The 17,398-nt window shown below is 40.4% G+C and overlaps 2 protein-coding genes across 2 annotated transcripts; both read left to right on the forward strand.

Annotated features, from left to right (window-relative positions):
• Positions 1-4,577: 4,577 nt before the first annotated feature.
• LOC115593014 (zinc finger protein RFP-like) lies at positions 4,578-6,966 on the forward strand. Its single transcript, XM_030436330.1, has one exon. The coding sequence runs from the start codon at positions 4,578-4,580 to the stop codon at positions 6,216-6,218; it is 1,641 nt and encodes a 546-aa protein (XP_030292190.1). The 3' UTR covers positions 6,219-6,966.
• Positions 6,967-8,257: 1,291 nt separating this feature from the next.
• Positions 8,258-16,879, forward strand: LOC115593097 (ras-related protein ORAB-1). Its single transcript, XM_030436461.1, has 6 exons — positions 8,258-8,450; positions 11,221-11,293; positions 11,433-11,528; positions 11,621-11,716; positions 12,454-12,585; positions 15,012-16,879. The coding sequence occupies exons 1-6, from the start codon at positions 8,437-8,439 to the stop codon at positions 15,207-15,209; spliced, it is 609 nt and encodes a 202-aa protein (XP_030292321.1). The 5' UTR covers positions 8,258-8,436; the 3' UTR covers positions 15,210-16,879.
• The last annotated feature ends 519 nt before the right edge of the window (positions 16,880-17,398 follow it).

Below are 17,398 nucleotides of genomic sequence, written 5' to 3' on the forward strand. Positions count from 1 at the left end.
AATCAGTTTGATATATAATTTTCAAAATTTAAAGTCAAAATCTGCATTCAAATTGTAATAATTCTAATAAAACACATTACAATATTGTAATAAACATCACAAATAAGGCTGCTGTGTTTTTGTTCAGACACTTCTGCTATTAGTCACATTTATCAAAATCTCTGTCCTATCGTCATCTTTTTTTTCTTATTAATCAATCAACTCAATTTCAACACACTTAGATAAATATATATATATACGGATTATAAACGTTGGATTAACTGTTTTTTTTAGAGAGGAGCCTAAGACTGTACAGATAAATAGGATGAATATTAGGAAGGGCTTTGATGTTTGAATTTCCTGTTGGTCATATTATTGTTATTTCCTTTCATACTGATTTATCTGACACCTGTGGGTTTGTTTTGTCATTATAACACATTCTGGCAGGGATAGGAAAACTTGAGCCTGTGTTCATCTTGATACATTTTATATATATATATATATATATATATATATATATATATATATATATATACACATACACACACACACACAACTCATTGGTGGGGATTATATTAACCCCCATCAATGAGTTGTCATGAGTTTGTTTTGAATCGATTGTCACACGCTCAAATAAAAGGATTAAATGCACAATATTTAAACTCTCTGCCTGTATTTTACCTCTATTTAACAAACACAACAGAAGACATAAGCAGGGAGTGAGGTGTCTGCACAGTTACACATTCAGAGCTAAGACTTAACAGCCAAAATGTATTTTTTGTTACTTTGAGTTGAGGTCTGAGGCTTGTGTGATATTTACATTGTCCAGGGGCCCCGGAGCCGTTAATCAGCTCTGTATTTGCGTTAAAGGTTAGCTGGAGAAGAGGCCCTTACAAAGCACTACAACTGAACTTGCCTCGCATGCCTGATGTTCAACGCTGACTTAATGTATACATTTCCATATATGCATGAAGAGACAATCCTGTCCACTTTAGGCTGTACGCTCCAGTGACCTCAGCAGAGTTAGACAATGTACAGAAGAAGGAGGCATATCAACTTCTCTTTTTCCCATTGGATAGATGGACACTCAGTCCACCAAAGTGGCCAATTAGAAGAAGGAAGGTGCGAGCGAATAGATTATTTAAAAAAAAAAGGCCTGCGCGAGCAGAGAGGGTGTTGGTCATTTGTACATTTCCGAGATCGAAGGCTCAATAGGATTTCTGATAGAGCAGAGGGCAAAGCATTGAGCAGAACTTGGCCAGGATTTGAGAGCACCATGGAGCGACTGCACTTGGTTCAGATGCAGGCATGAGATCTGTTTCAATAAAGATTGCTCTGTCATTCCACCCAGCCTTGCCTCTGCAGATTCTTTTATCAACATACTACACACCAGCACCTTTGATGAAGACAGCCCAGAAACTACAGGAATCATCATGGGAGTGTTTGTCTTCATTGTCAAACAACAACCACTGCTGATTCAATTCTGCATGATTCAGACAGAAAATTTCAAGAATATCAATCTTTTGATCGGTTCCTGAAAATGAAACTAACCTTGGATTAAAAATAGCTCCCTAAAATCCTGTCCAGACCTCAGGGAGGCAACAAACTATCAGCAACAGATCTGCAGTGAGATGAGGGAGTAACAATGAAATGGGAACTTCTTTTTTTCCTGAAATGACATCTGAGTCAGCCCTTACCCTCCAGATCCAACCCATAACAAGCTAGACCAATCAGATCACTTGTTTTTAAGGTGTTTCTGACACTCTATGGGAGGCAGGATTGGTAACCAGCCTGACAGGAAAATCTGCATTAAACATGTTACAAACTCCACAGCAGAGAGAGGAACAGCAAATATAAAATCCCTCCAGTGAAAGTGAAAGTTGAGTCTCTCTAGAAGAAGATTCACCAGTTGTCTCTGCACAGTCTAGCATCGTCTCGTACAAACACCGGTGAGTACCCATGACAATATTTACTGTTCCATCTAAAAGTTAAAAAAAAAAAAAGTCTGTTACGCTCCCTAAACATCTTTCCTGTGCTGTTTAATTTGGTTGAGTCTGGGACACACAACACTATTAGACATAACTAGTTTAAAAAAACATAACGTGTCAGCCCTGCAGTGTTGCATGTGACCTCCTTTGTACAGCTGACTGAAGCTTTAGACGTGCGCACACTTCCCATTTTTCAACAACCAGCGTTCACAACAAAGTCTGCTGAACTCAGACAAGAACCTCATTGGACTTAAATGATTTATTGATTGTGGTTATCCTTCAGGTTTTCTCACTCAAAACGTTTAATACTATAAGTCATTCGGATGCATTAGTATTTACCTTCATGAACACTGGACTTCCTTTTTTTCTCTGATAACAGCACCGTCACTGTGTCTCTTGTCTTTGTAACAACCATTGGAATAGCAAAGTTTAGTCAAAATGGAGACTTTTTTTTTCTTACCAGTGCCACCTGCTGTTGTCAGCGCATGTTAAGATTTGAAAAGGTTGTTTGCAGCCACGTGATGCTGATGATGCCTGATATGCAGCTGGAGGGCAGAAGAATGGAATTCTGCATGGAATGGAATGGAAAGGAAGAATGGATGAGATGGGGGACAGTTACTGTTGTTCACTTACAAGGAAAAGATAACTTTATTATTGCAAATTAAGGAAATAGATAGCCATAAAGTGACTGAACCTTGTATCACTAAAGCTGCATTCTTTGAAGGACACAATGCACAAAGGCCAATTTGGTTTAAATGTATTGTAGTTTCTGGGCTCTCCTCATCAAAGCTGTCCGCGAGTAGTATGTTGATAAAAGAATTCTGCGGAGGCAAGGCTAATTGCAATGATAGAGCAATCTTTATTGAAACGGATCTCAAGCCTGCGTCCGATCCAGAAATGGCCGCGTTTCTGGTATTCTCAAATCTATTGCAAAAGGAATGCCAAAATGCTTCGCCCTCTGCTCTATCAAAACTCTTGTCGCCTTCGATCTTAGGAGATCTACCAAATGCCATCCCTCCTTCTCTTCCTATGCAAGGGTTTTTAGAGTCCCTTTTCCAGTACACACCCACTTCATCTAATTGGTCACTTTGGAAAATTATCCAATAGTCTAAAAGAGGAGTTGACCTGTCTCCCTGCTCATCTCCTATAACTTATCTAACTTGGCTGCGGTCAACTTTAGGTCTTGTCCCAAAAATGACCCTTCTGTCCTTCCACAGGAACATAAACGTCTAGGCATCTCCCACCATTTGGCGTGGGGGCCAAGCTCAGTTTGGTAAGTTTTATTGCTTTACTGTCTGCTACCCTTCAACACACTCACAGTTGGAAACCAACTCCTGGACCTTCACCCATACAAGGAAAACCAATTAGTCATCATTGAATCTAAGCTGAGTAGATAAGAATGTGTTGCCGTCCAGATACCTCAGTATCATAAATCTTTTCCTACCCTCCATCAAGGAACCTATAAGAGAGTTATAGTCTTTAGGTTCCCTGCCCACCATCTGCACGTTGTGTTGAAGCGACAGTCCTCAAATTCAAGAGGACTCTCCTTTTTCCCCAATGTCTTCAGCAGGTTGCTGTTTGTTTTCTAGCAGTTTCTCTTCATCTTCGCCTTCACAGTCAGCAGCCAATTTTATACGGCGCCAAGTCGTAAATTTGGCCATCATTTTGCTATCGCTACTTTCAAATTAAAAGCCCCATGCTAAGAACCCAATTCTAAACTCCAAAGGGGTGCAATGTAAAGCGCTTATTTTGAAGACAAATTGGACCTGCTTCACTGTTCACACTCAACTTCGTGCTTCACGTCACGTCACATGTTTACAAAAAGCCGCCTACCCCAGTAGCGGCTTTTTGGAAAAGAAGGAATATTACACCTCCTTTTTCAACAGACAGCGCGGCACATTGCAGCCTTTACCTTGCTGAAAATGTGCCACCTTTTCTATCTAAAAGTGGCTAGTTACTAGGGGTGTGCCAAAATATCGATACGACGATATATTGCGATATTTCGTCTTGAGGTACGTTATCGATACACTGGTGCCAGATATCGACATTTAAAAATGTAAAATAATAAAATAATTTTTTTTTTTTTTTTTTTTGACCCACCACCACCACCACCCCTCTTCGGAGGACAGCTTTATCTTTATTCAAACATAGGTATACAACCAAATACAATTTTAAAAATGATTTAAGTAGCTCTGTAACCCACACATATAGATATTTAATGATAGTTGTAGTCAGTGTGTGTGTTAAGAGACACTGTGCAATATGCTCTTTGTTTACTTGGCTGTCATTTATGTGAAATTGATTGACAATGTTTTGTAATTCCTGTGAAATGGATTCAGTGCAGTTAATAAATTCTGAATTTCTTCAGTGACACAGATATCGTGATGTATCGTGGATGAAATTTCTTGCAATATATCGATTGTCGCAGAATCGCTGTATCGTGATATTATCGTTATTGTGGGCAAAATATCGTGATAGTATCGTATCGCGAGGTACCTGGTGATACCCAGCCCTACTAGTTACTGCTCAAAGCTGAGCTGCTGTAGGTTCCTGGCCTTATTTTTGATGTTTTTTTTTAATGCTGTCACGTTTGTTTCTTACTGTTTAGACATGGCTTCTTCCAGCTGTCTGCTGACTGAAGATCAGTTTCTGTGCTCCATCTGTCTGGATGTGTTCACTGATCCTGTCACCACATCATGTGGACACAACTTCTGCAAAACCTGCATCACTGAACACTGGGATACTAACCAATGTCAGTGTCCCGTGTGTGCAACCGTTTTCAACACAAGACCTGAACTGCACAACAACACGTTCATCTCTGAGATGGTTTCTCAGTTCAGACAGTCAGCTCAACAGAAAGCCAGCAGCAGCAGCTCAGAGCAACAAGTGTCCAAACCAGGAGAAGTTCCCTGTGACGTCTGCACTGGAACCAGACTGAAGGCCCTGAAGTCCTGCCTGGTGTGTCTGGTCTCCTACTGTGAGACTCACCTGGAGCCGCATCTGACAGCTTCAGGTCTGAAAAGACATCAGCTGATCGACCCTGTGGAGAACCTTGAGGACAGGATGTGTCCGAGGCACGATAAACTGCTGGAGCTGTTCTGTAAGACCGATCAGACATGCATCTGCGTCCTCTGTCCTGTTTTAGACCACAAGACACATGAAGTTGTTCCTCTGAGAGAGGAATATGAAGAAAAGAAGGCCGAGCTGGGGAAAACGGAGGCTGAAGTTCAGCAGATGATCCAAGAGAGACAGCTAAGGATTCAGAAGATCAAACGGTCAGTCAAATTCAGCAATGAAAAAGCAGAGGGTGAGATTGCAGAAGGTGTTCGACTCTTCACAGCTCTGATGGACTCTGTTCAGATCGGCATGAACGAGCTCATAGAGACGATTGAAGAGCAGCAGAGACTGATAGAGAGACAAGCTGAAGGCTTCATCAAAGAGCTGGAACAAGAAATCTCTGAGCTGAAGAAGAGAAACACTGAGCTCGAGCAGCTCTCACACTCTGAAGACCACCTCCTCCTTCTCCAGTGTTTCTCATCGCTGAATGCTGCTCCACCCACCAAGAACTGGACAGGAGTCAGGTTCCATCCTTCCTCACATGAGGGGACTGTGATGAGAGCTGTGGCTCAGCTGGAGGAGAAGCTTAATGCAGAGATGAAGAAGGTGTTTGACACAGAGCTAAAGAGGGTCCAACGATACGCCATGAATGTGACTCTTGATCCTGATACAGCACATCCTGAACTCATTCTGTCTGATGATGGGAAGCAAGTGAGTCATGGTGATGTAAAGAAGAGACTTCCAGACAACCCAGAGAGGTTTTCAGCCAGTCTCTGTGTTTTAGGAAAGCAGACTTTCTCTTCAGGAAGATTTTACTTTGAGGTTGAAGTTAAAAGAAAGACTAAATGGACTTTAGGAGTGGTCAGAGAGTCGATCAACAGGAAGGAGAAGATCCCACTCATGCCTGACGATGGTTACTGGACGATATGTTTGCGAAACGGAAATGAGTACAGAGCTCTTTCTGACCCTCCAGTCCGTCTCTATCTGAGGTCTAGGCCTCAGAAGGTGGGGGTGTTTGTGGATTATGAGGAGGGTCTGGTCTCCTTTTATGACGTAGGTGCTGCAGCTCTTATGTATCGCTTCACCGGCTGCTGCTTCACTGAGAAACTCTATCTTTTCTTTGGTCCTTGTCCCAATGAGGGTGGTAAAAACTCCACCCCTCTGATCATCACTGCTATCGGTCGCAATGCTTAGATCAGTTATTTCAATTAGCACAAGCGCTCAGTGCCAAGCAGCAGAACAGATTAATGATCAGTGGATTTTGTTTGTTGTCTTCTGATTCTGATTGATTTGGTTTTTGCCTTTTTGTTATTATACCACATGTGATTCTTTCATTTCTGCACCTCTGTGAGACACATCGGTGGCTCTGAATGTGAGTTGAAATGTGTATAAAACGATGAACATTTTGAATACTCAAGTTGTATCCTGACGTGTGGCTTCTACAGGTGTAGCTCAATATACAGTTAGTTTCTTACGGTTTTAATAGGAGTACAAAACATCATGAAACACATTTTCACAGAAACAAGAATCAGTTATTCACGTTGAGGTTTATAAACTATGCATACAGCACTTCCTTATCTAATCAATGTGAAATATGTTTGATTTTAACACAAATGCATGTGAGGAATGTCATTTTGGATTCTGAGTTTCTCACATTAATCATTGCCTACTTGTTTTAATGGCTTTTATACAAAAATAAGTAAATAAATCTGTGTATTGGATGTACTTGAGTTTTTTGTATCTAATATCCAACCCAAAAAATTTTTTTTATATCATTGTACAATAGATCTTTTTTCTATTATCAGGGGATTAAAATAGTTTCACTCATAATGATGAAACAACAGAGAATGACCAACTGCTCCACAGTGATGAGTTTACTGCAGTTTGATTATGTTGTCCTGATTATGATTGTGTGTCAATAAACAATATTATATGTACAGGACTTATCTTTGCACATTTATCCAACAATACTGTAAACTATAAAATATTTTATCATTAGTTTGGAAAAGCTTATCACAGACGATAGATCGAGTACAGTGAGAGCTGCTCTTTTTGTATATTTAATTCTTCTTTGGGAGACAAAACTATTTCAAATGTAAACGGTACATTTATTATTAAGAAAAGAATGGACTAGTCTTTAGTTGCAGTCCTATAATACAGAATAGTTCAGAATGGGTTCCAGCTCCTCCGCCTACAGTGGTCACATCCTGCTTTTACACGCATGAGTCATAATAATCTGGTGAGATGACAGAGATTAACAGTCGCAGGGGACTTTTCTTCTTCAGAGAGGACTTTTACTTTCAATTCTTCAAGTAGCCTTGGCTGCATTTCATAAAACACAAGATCTACATAATATAAGATAAGATAAAGATCAGATAAAGATCAGATATTTACCATCAGATAGAGGGGGAATTCAGCTGTTACAACAGTTTAAGAGTCACAGGCCGAGGTGACTGAGTTATAGATAAAAACGTAAAACAGAACAAGCAAGACAAACATAGAATAGTGCAAAGATAAAGTGAAAATTAATAAACATAACAATAAAACTATCTACACTATTTGCCTTTTACTCACAAATATAACTCAGGAGGACAATCACACATGATAACTGCACCTAAAATTATAATACACATGGTGTGTAGCAATGTACTTTAGACAAGTATATGAAAATAAATACAAGTAAAATAAAATAATACTACATACATTTACTATGATTATTAATATCTAAAAACAAACAAAATTCAAATACGTCTGTGCTGTGTCTATTTATTTATTTATTTATATATTTAAAACATACACAATCTCGTGGAGTATATACAATAAATAAGGGGGTTTATATAAAAAATAAATAGAAGTATGATAAAATAATACTATTTATATTTATGATCAGTATCATTTTCAATGCAGGACTTTTATTTTTACAACAAAATTCAAATACGTCTGTGCTGTGTTTATTTATTTATTTATTTATCTATCTATTTATTTATTTATTTATTTATTTAAGACATACACAATCTCGTGGAGTATATACAATAAATAAGGGGGTTTATGTGAAAATTAACATAAACAAATATATAAGTATGAAGTTAATATCTTGTTCAGTCGGCACAAAAACATTTAAATAAAGTGGAGTAAAGTCAGCAGAGATCCATCACAAGGAGCCTCTGTGCTGTGAACGCCCATTGCCGAAAGACTCCATTACCCATGATTCCCAGCCTCTGGTATTTCCGGGTAGGTAATGCTGACAGCCATATTTGATTCGATTATGCTGCCCTGGCTGCGACAAACAGTTTAGCCAGCTCTCCTCAGAAAAACGGTGTTCTACCTTCACTACGAGGTCGCCCCCGAGGTTCATCTGCGACGGAATCCAGCTGCATTCTCAGTAACAACAGTTTATAACCTGTAGTCAACCATGAATCCCGAATAGTAAGTGTTGATTTTGATGACGTTTATGACAGGTCCGGTTGAGCTGTCAGCTTAGCCGGGCGAAGCTAAGCTAACGTTAGCTAGCCGGGCGGACCGGTAACGTTAGGCTGTGTACAAAATGAACGTCAGCTGCTTTGTCTTCTGTGCTAAGTTAGCGAGCGGAGGGCTGGGGCAGGCTGTACGCACTATCAAATGACAGCGTTGATGTTTATCACAAAACACATGTCTGTTATCGTTTTCCGCTCAATATAACACCGATTGTACCGACTAATCCTTCGTGTTTCGTCTACAAAGCGTGTTAGCTCACTTACAGGAACTTAGATGAAAGTAGCTTCAGGAGCTAGTATGCTAACAGAAAAGCTACGTAGCGTTACTTGACACTGTTGAGGATTTTGTTGTTGAGTTGCTCAGTCAGACAAACAGTGACGGGGAAATAGTTCAGGACTGTTTCCTGTCGGTAAACACGAAGCTTAATGAACATATCGTCACTGATCTGGAGTCGGTCCGACGGAGAATTTAGGATCATTTATCCAACGCAAACAGGAAGTTGCTACATTTGCTGCTGATGTGGAGTCAGTTAGGTAATGTCAGGCTCTGTGTTGCCCCACCACAGGGCTTCAACTAATAAGTATGTATGTATCAATCTGTGGATCGATCTGATTAACGGATTAGTTGTGTGCTCAATAAAATGTCCGGAGAGTTGTGAGAAATGACAAATGTGCGGGGAGACGTCGTCAAACTGCGTGTTTTTGTGCGATCAGCAGTTTATAATCCTTCTAAATACTCATTTAAAACCAAGACAAGCGAGAAATGTTCTGGTGTGAGGAGCTGATCACGATCATAGTTGGTGTTTGTGCCTTTATAAATATCCCAAATGTTGAATAATGTTCAGGGTTTCAGCAGTTTACTGGTTTACTTTAATTATACAGCAACGTTCAAACAAACCAACAAGCTGTACAAGTGACTGAGGAGGAAACAACAACAACAACAGGTTCAGAGACGAATAGACACCAACTGCAATAACATGAATAGTTAGATAAAATAATAACACAATTAAAACAAGCACTAAAAATGATGAAAGTGATCAAATAAAATATCAACATAAAATTTGAGTTCAAAATGTATAAATTGTAATAAAAGAACAACAGTAAAACGGAAATACAAATCTGTATAAAGTATAGTCAAAAGAATAAAGGGCTGTGATTAAAAACTAGATATTATAATATATTAAGATAAGTATAAACACTAAAACCATAAAAATGATAAGACACTACATAAAAGTGGGACTGAACAGATTATATTTAAAAGTATGAATATTTCCGGCTCCTCAAGGTACCATGGGTACAAAATTGACAGTTTGTCATTCATTAGCTTATTTACTGCACTGAACTCTACCATATTACTGTTATTAACAAGTTATACATACAAGTTTGTATTAAGTTTCAGGTCTGTGATAATAGTAAAGTGTTAAACCAGAGAGACAATCTTTAAATGTCTTTAAAGGGTCATTGTAGATGATGATGATGGCAATAATTGTGTCATACACGGTAAAACCATGAAACTGTGATATTACCAATGAAAACCTCTCACTGTTGCAGCTCTAATCATGCTTCTGAAACTGTTGGTAATTATAATAATAATAATGATAATAATCTTCTGACTGTTTTAATCAACTGACTCAATGTTTTCTTTGTTATGAATCTTCTGTTTAGCTGTGTGTTGTTGAGTTGTTCAGCTGTTGCTAGCAGTGTTGTACCTGACAAGTTTTATACTGACAATTCTGTTTTGATGAGCGTATTAGTCATCAAATTATTCTATTCAGTGTTGAGATGAAGGGAAATTAATTATCAGACGTTTGAACAGTTGGAGATATTAGTGATATAAAACAAGTTCTCATGTTCGTTGTGAGCTGTCTTCTTCTGTTTTATATTATTAAAATATGAATATTTTTGTATTTTATACTCTTGCTGGACAAAAAAAGGAAAAGTGACATTTCCTCCATTTTCTTTTTTTAAAGTAGAACTTTATTCTTTGTTTTTGTGATGTAACATGACGATCACACGTACGACACAAAACTGTCACAACCAAACAAAGCACAGCAGTCGTAGTAACTAAGTAATTAATCGAAACAGTAATGACAAGATGATAATGTCGCAGGAAAAATGTATGTTGATGCCAATAAAACAGAGTCTGTAATAAAACAAAAATGAAAAGACGGTAGAATTAGATCGATTGAAAGACAAAAAATAATCTGTGAATGAAAAGAAAAAACACTCGTGGACAGAAGAAGACATTTGAAGACGTCACTTTGAGCTCTGGGAAGATGTGAAGAGCCTTTTTCACTTTGTATCATGAAGAACATTTTCCCAAAGCCCAAAATGACGTCTTTAAATGTTTAGTTTTGTCCAACCAACAGTCCAAAACCCAGCAAGTCTTCATTTACTGTCACAGATGACGAAGAAAAGCAGCAAATCCTCACATTCAGGACGCTGCAGCCGGGATGTGTTTGACAGGTTTGCTGGTAAAAAAATGACTGAAATGATTAATCGATTATGAAAATAGTTGCTGATTAATTGTTTTGTTCAGTTGACTCATCAGTTAACTGGTGATGGTGTCAGCTCAGAGTCAGTCTTTGTGTTCTGGGAATATTTTTAGGATCATTTTTAATAATTGTTTCGATATTCAATCAACTAAATGATTGATCTATAAAGCTGACATGTTATTTGATGCCCTGCAGGTGTTTAAAGAATAATTCTGTGTTTCTTCACAGTGACTATTTATTCAAACTGCTCCTGATCGGTGATTCTGGTGTCGGAAAGTCTTGTCTCCTCCTCCGGTTTGCAGTAAGTGTCTGTTTTTCTCCGCTGTGATTACGTAACAGGTCCTCCATGTTTTTCTCCCTGTCAGCACGGTGACGGTTGAAAACGCTGCAGGTTTCATATTTACCACCCAGACTCACCTGTGTGTGTGTGTTGGTTTTAGGATGACACGTACACAGAGAGCTACATTAGCACCATCGGTGTGGACTTCAAGATCAGGACCATCGAGCTGGACGGAAAGACCATAAAGCTTCAGATTGTAAGGAGCACGAGGCTGTAAACAGATAAGTGCTGATAAACTTTGGATTGTTTTGCGTCAGACGGGACTGACGCTCTGCTTTGCCTCCTCAGTGGGACACGGCCGGTCAGGAGAGGTTCCGCACCATCACATCCAGTTACTACAGAGGAGCGCACGGCATCATAGTCGTTTATGACGTGACAGACCAGGTGAGTGCAGCTCAGTTGGTGTTAGTGTTGGGATCTCAGGAATGATGATTTAATATGTTTAATCAGATACGATTTCAGTGTTGGTGAACAAAGAAGATAAAAACAGGAAAAGTTCTCCTCTAATAAGAATAAAACGCTGTGAACAGTCACGAATAAGAACAGGAAGCAGAAGACACACTTAAAGAAGTGAAATCAGAAAGCAAACACTAAACAATACCTGACACAGTGAACATACTTTTGTTTATGTGCATTAATCAACCTCAAGCTGACTAGAAGAATGATCAATAACCAGATTCTCCCTGATGCCCAAGTGAGCACATAAACATCAAAAAGTATCTTGTTAAACGTTCCACAGTCCTGCTCATCGCATGAGTCAAACTGACACTCAAAGCACTGATATGAGAAAATGTATTTAATAAAAAATACCAGTAACTTAATTACAAACTGACCTTACATTTGGGGAAACCCACTAAATTAGAAACATCGTCTCTCAAATAGTTCTTAAAGTGTTTTTAAGTAACGTCTTAATCTTTTTATCAAAGTCTGCCATGTTTCAGAACATCAAGGCCGCTGGTTCGGTTCAGTCCAGTACAGATCAGTGTGTGTTTATATGTTCAAAGATAAAAGTGTCATTTCTTTCTCCATTAGATGTCGCAGGTTCTGGATGTCAGTGAGATAAGTGTCCGACTGAATTGTTTCTTTCTTAATGTCCTCGTCTCTCTGCTTCCCGTCCTCAGGAGTCCTTCAATAACGTCAAACAGTGGCTACAGGAGATCGACCGCTACGCCAGCGAGAACGTCAACAAGCTGCTAGTAGGCAACAAGTGCGACCTCACAACGAAGAAGGTTGTGGATTACACCACAGCGAAGGTAAGAGGACATCCCGGTCCGGAGACACTGTGTCACAGGAATATTGGATCTTTGTGTGCCGTCCTGCAGCAGTTTGACAGATTGTCTGTAGCTAACAGGATAATGAAGTGAAGCATTAGCTGACTGAGCAGCAGAGTATCTCTGGTGTCTTCCTGTCAGAGCCTTGAACCTCTGATGAGCTCAGTTGTTACTGTGAGATACCAGCGTGGAAAATATACCAGCAGCAGGCTGTGGAGGTCCAGACGCTGCTGACTGTGAGCTGCGTCACATCGGGGAATTTGAAGCGCTTTATATTTATATCAAGTATTGAATTGTTAGTCTCAGGCAGTCACATGCAAACTATTTCAGCCCATTTCCACCTACACACTCACAGCATGAGAGAAATGTGGCACCTCGACCGCGACCTGATGAACCAGATAGGTTTATAAATGGTGCCACCAGATGTAAAACAGATGTGTGAGGCTCCACCTGCAAACTCTGCAGCAACCCAAATGTGTTAGAACCAGTTCACTCACCAAATGTGGCTGAAAATCTGCGTCAGTGAATAAAATAAACAAGGTCAGCTGCTATCAGCCGCTGGTGGAAATAGGCCGATGTCACTGTGACACGTGAGGCCCGGTCCACATGTAGAGGGTCCACACATGTAGACCTGTAGACCTGTAGACCATGTAGACCACATGTAGAGGGTCCACACATGTAGACCTGTAGACCATGTAGACCACATGTAGAGGGTCCACACATGTAGACCTGTAGACCATGTAGACCCTGTAGACCCTGTAGTCCACATGTAGAGGGTCCACACATGTAGACCTGTAGACCATGTAGACCACATGTAGAGGGTCCACACATGTAGACCTGTAGACCATGTAGACCCTGTAGTCCACATGTAGAGGGTCCACACATGTAGACCTGTAGACCATGTAGACCACATGTAGAGGGTCCACACATGTAGACCTGTAGACCATGTAGACCACATGTAGAGGGTCCACACATGTAGACCTGTAGACCACATGTAGACCTGTAGACCACATGTAGAGGGTCCACACATGTAGACCTGTAGACCATGTAGACCCTGTAGTCCACATGTAGAGGGGCCACACATGTAGACCTGTAGACCATGTAGACCCTGTAGTCCACATGTAGAGGGGCCACACATGTAGACCTGTAGACCATGTAGACCACATGTAGAGGGGCCACACATGTAGACCTGTAGACCATGTAGTCCACATGTAGAGGGTCCACACATGTAGACCTGTAGACCATGTAGTCCACATGTAGAGGGTCCACACATGTAGACCTGTAGACCATGTAGACCACATGTAGAGGGTCCACACATGTAGACCTGTAGACCATGTAGACCACATGTAGAGGGTCCACACATGTAGACCTGTAGACCACATGTAGACCTGTAGACCATGTAGTCCACATGTAGAAGGTCCACACATGTAGACCTGTAGACCATGTAGTCCACATGTAGAGGGTCCACACATGTAGACCTGTAGTCCACATGTAGAAGGTCAGCGTGTAGAAGAGTATTTCTTTCTTCAGCTTTTTGAAAACTCCTTCCAGGATGAAGATAACTAAGACTTTTTGGAAACGATGATGCATAATCAGTTAACCATTTTAGTCATTTTTCAAGTCATAGAGTGAAACATTTTCTGGCTTCAGCTTCTCACTGTGAAGATTTACTGCTTTTCTTGTTCATCTCTCATATTTGCACCTTGTTCTAAAATATGTTCCAGCATTTAAACGATCATAAACACACCTTCACCACGTTCACTTCAGCTGGAAGCGTTAATTGAAGTGGTTATAATACAACACTGGCAAACATCTTGAAAATATGATAAATAACGCAAAATAAATGAAGCATAAAGAAGAAGAAATGGCAAAGTGATACAGGAGTGTGTGCTTTTTTTTTTTTTCTACATGTTGAAGGCTCCCAGTAGAGCGCATACCTCCTCCAAGGCCCAACAAGCTCCTTTAATTTAATCAAGTCTCATCCAATATGGAACCTGATGGACCTGAATCCCTCTGAATATGAAACCACCAATAACCACAGGGCTCCAGACTAATACAGTTTTCATTAAGTGCATCCAATTATACATTTTAACTTAACAAATATCATCCTGAGTCACAAACAACAAGAAACTGTTAGAACCCAATCGTTAAAGAATCCACACCAGAAGTCGATGGGGTCGGTTCTGGAGGGTGGGCCTCTTTTGTTAAGTTGGCTCCAGAATATTTAACCCTGGAGTTCCACTGAAAGTAAATCCTGGACCTTGGTGCCAGTGAGGTCCGTTTAGCAGCAGCTTTAATCTTCATCACACTGTCTTCCTCCGCAGATGAAGACCGCTCAGTTGTCGTGGTTTTTCACTTAACTCCTCTTCTTCTTCTTCTTCTTCTTCTTCTTCTTCTTCTTCTTCTAGGAATTTGCCGACAACCTGGGGATCCCCTTCCTGGAGACCAGCGCCAAGAGCGCCACCAACGTGGAGCAAGCTTTCATGACCATGGCGGCCGAGATCAAGAAGAGGATGGGCCCCGGGGCCACGGCCGGCGCCTCGGAGAAGTCCAACATCAAGATCCAGAGCAAGCCAGTGAACACCTCGTCCGGAGGCTGCTGCTGAGACCCGACAACTGCCACGACCTGAATCCACCCCGAGCCCACGACCAGTCTCAATGTTACCATGATCCACAGGGAAAGAACCAGAGAGAGAAAGAGAGAAAGAACCAGAGAGAGAAAGAGAAAGAGGGAGAAAGAGAGAGAGAGAGGGAGGGAAAGACATGAAGACTTTGAGTGGACCGGTTTGTAATTGTGTGTGCAGCTACAACACCAGATTTCCACCACACCATTTCAAAGTCAGCAGTAGGACGGTAAGCCCATCCAAACCCACAGAACACACCGGGCGGTTCTTTTTCTTTACTTTACCAAAACACAGTCATACTGGAAACAAAACGACATGTAAACAATTTTTAACAGTGTGTGAATTTAACCAATGAGAGAGAACACATGTATACAGCTTTTCTTTCTTTTCTTGTTTCTTTGTTTGCCCTCCTTTTGTTAAATGAGTCACTTTTCTAAAACTGAAAAAAAAAAAAGAAGAAAAAACAGAAAAAAAACACAAGGTTGTCTTTATTCAGCTGTGGAGAACAGCATGACTTTGGCCCCCCAATCTCCTCCCACATATGATTAGTAATCACTTCGAATGAAGCACATGCTTAAACCAGCATCATGCATGTTAGACCTGATCGCACGCCTCCCTCGGCTGCGTGCGATCAGAAGCGAGTGGCTCAAACTTCAGCTAGGAAACGCTCCGATAACGTCACCTCGCAGAGTCGCCCCTGACAAACCACGTGCCTTTGTGGCAGGAGATTTACATGACATGTATGCCTTCGGTGCTCCTGTGTTGTCGGCATATTCCCCCTCATATGCCCGCAGTCGTGACTTCTCAAAGAATCCACTTTGTATGATAGCAGTAAACATTCCTGTATATATCTATATTCGGCTCTGTGTGCTCTGCTGGTGTCCACGATACAATAAGCATGTGCTGCATTGGGAGACGTGACGTCAGCCGTGTGTCTTTCTCTGCTAATGTTTCTCAACCAACAGCACAACCGCAACAGGAGAAATGAAAACCACCATTCCCAGCTCGAGAATAATCTATAAACTGTATATATTTATACATAAATGTAAGAAGTGATTTGCAAAATTGTGTAGAGAAGCAAGTGAAGCGAATGACATGATAAGTAGCAGGAATTAGTAATCTCGGCACGTGATTTGTGGCTGCAGACATTTTTGTGGCACAATGTCTACTATTAAAACAATGAAGGAGATCTTTGATAACCGCTCGTCCTGACGGTGTGTTTTATTTCCCATCTGCACGCTTTTCTTCACACTTGTTGTCGGGCCTCAGTGGCAGCTTTGTTTGAGCCGGTTCCTTCAGCGGCCATAAGCTGAGAGGAATGATGATCTCTGGCCCACATTTCTCCGGCTGCACTGAAGGCTTCTGTTCAATACAGCAGCTTGTTACACCGAGTGAGAAAGTACTGACAGCAAGGAAACACCATGAAGTCAGAGCGCAGGAGAACATAGAGAGTATTCTGCTGTTCAGGTTCTGTCAGCGGGTTTCAGACAAGAGCAGTGACGGGAAATACAAATACGAGGGCTGAGTATTGGTCTTAAAATATCACAATATTTATCGATTATTAGGGCCGATAGTCGGCATTGTTCTGACTTATCAGTGTCAATGATATTTCTGTCAGATTGTTGATTAAAATAAACATATTTAAAACACAATGCCCCGCCCACAACACTGTCTGATTGGTCACAATTAACAGCCTATAAACACTGTACTATCTAATCAAATGTAGAAAATGTAATAAATATAAAGTTGCAGATAAAGATATGCACAAGTAAGGTTCCTGAAAATTGTACTGATGAGTTGAACAGTACTTGAGTAAAGTTTGATTTTATTTCACTGGTTGTTTATAATTGACTTTTCATTTTTACTGCTAATCAACATCACCAGTCTCAGTCGACGCCTCATTTCTAGTCTTTATCAGGAAACACAAACTTTATAAGTGTTCGACTGGGCAACAAAATCAAATACAAATCACAACATTTTTCAGCCAAAGACTTTTGATATGAGTCAATGAAAAGTTTTCTGATCAATAGTCATCAGGTTGGTAAAGAAGGTATTATAACGAGGAGAACATATATAGCAACAGAAAACACTTATTTTTCTATTATATCCAAAATCCAACAACATATATGATCTAAAACTAAAACTATGATAACATCTGAGCTCCACGTCCT

Source organism: Sparus aurata, chromosome 1 (genome assembly GCF_900880675.1).
Source record: "Sparus aurata chromosome 1, fSpaAur1.1, whole genome shotgun sequence".
NCBI classification, from domain to species: Eukaryota; Metazoa; Chordata; class Actinopteri; order Spariformes; family Sparidae; genus Sparus; species Sparus aurata.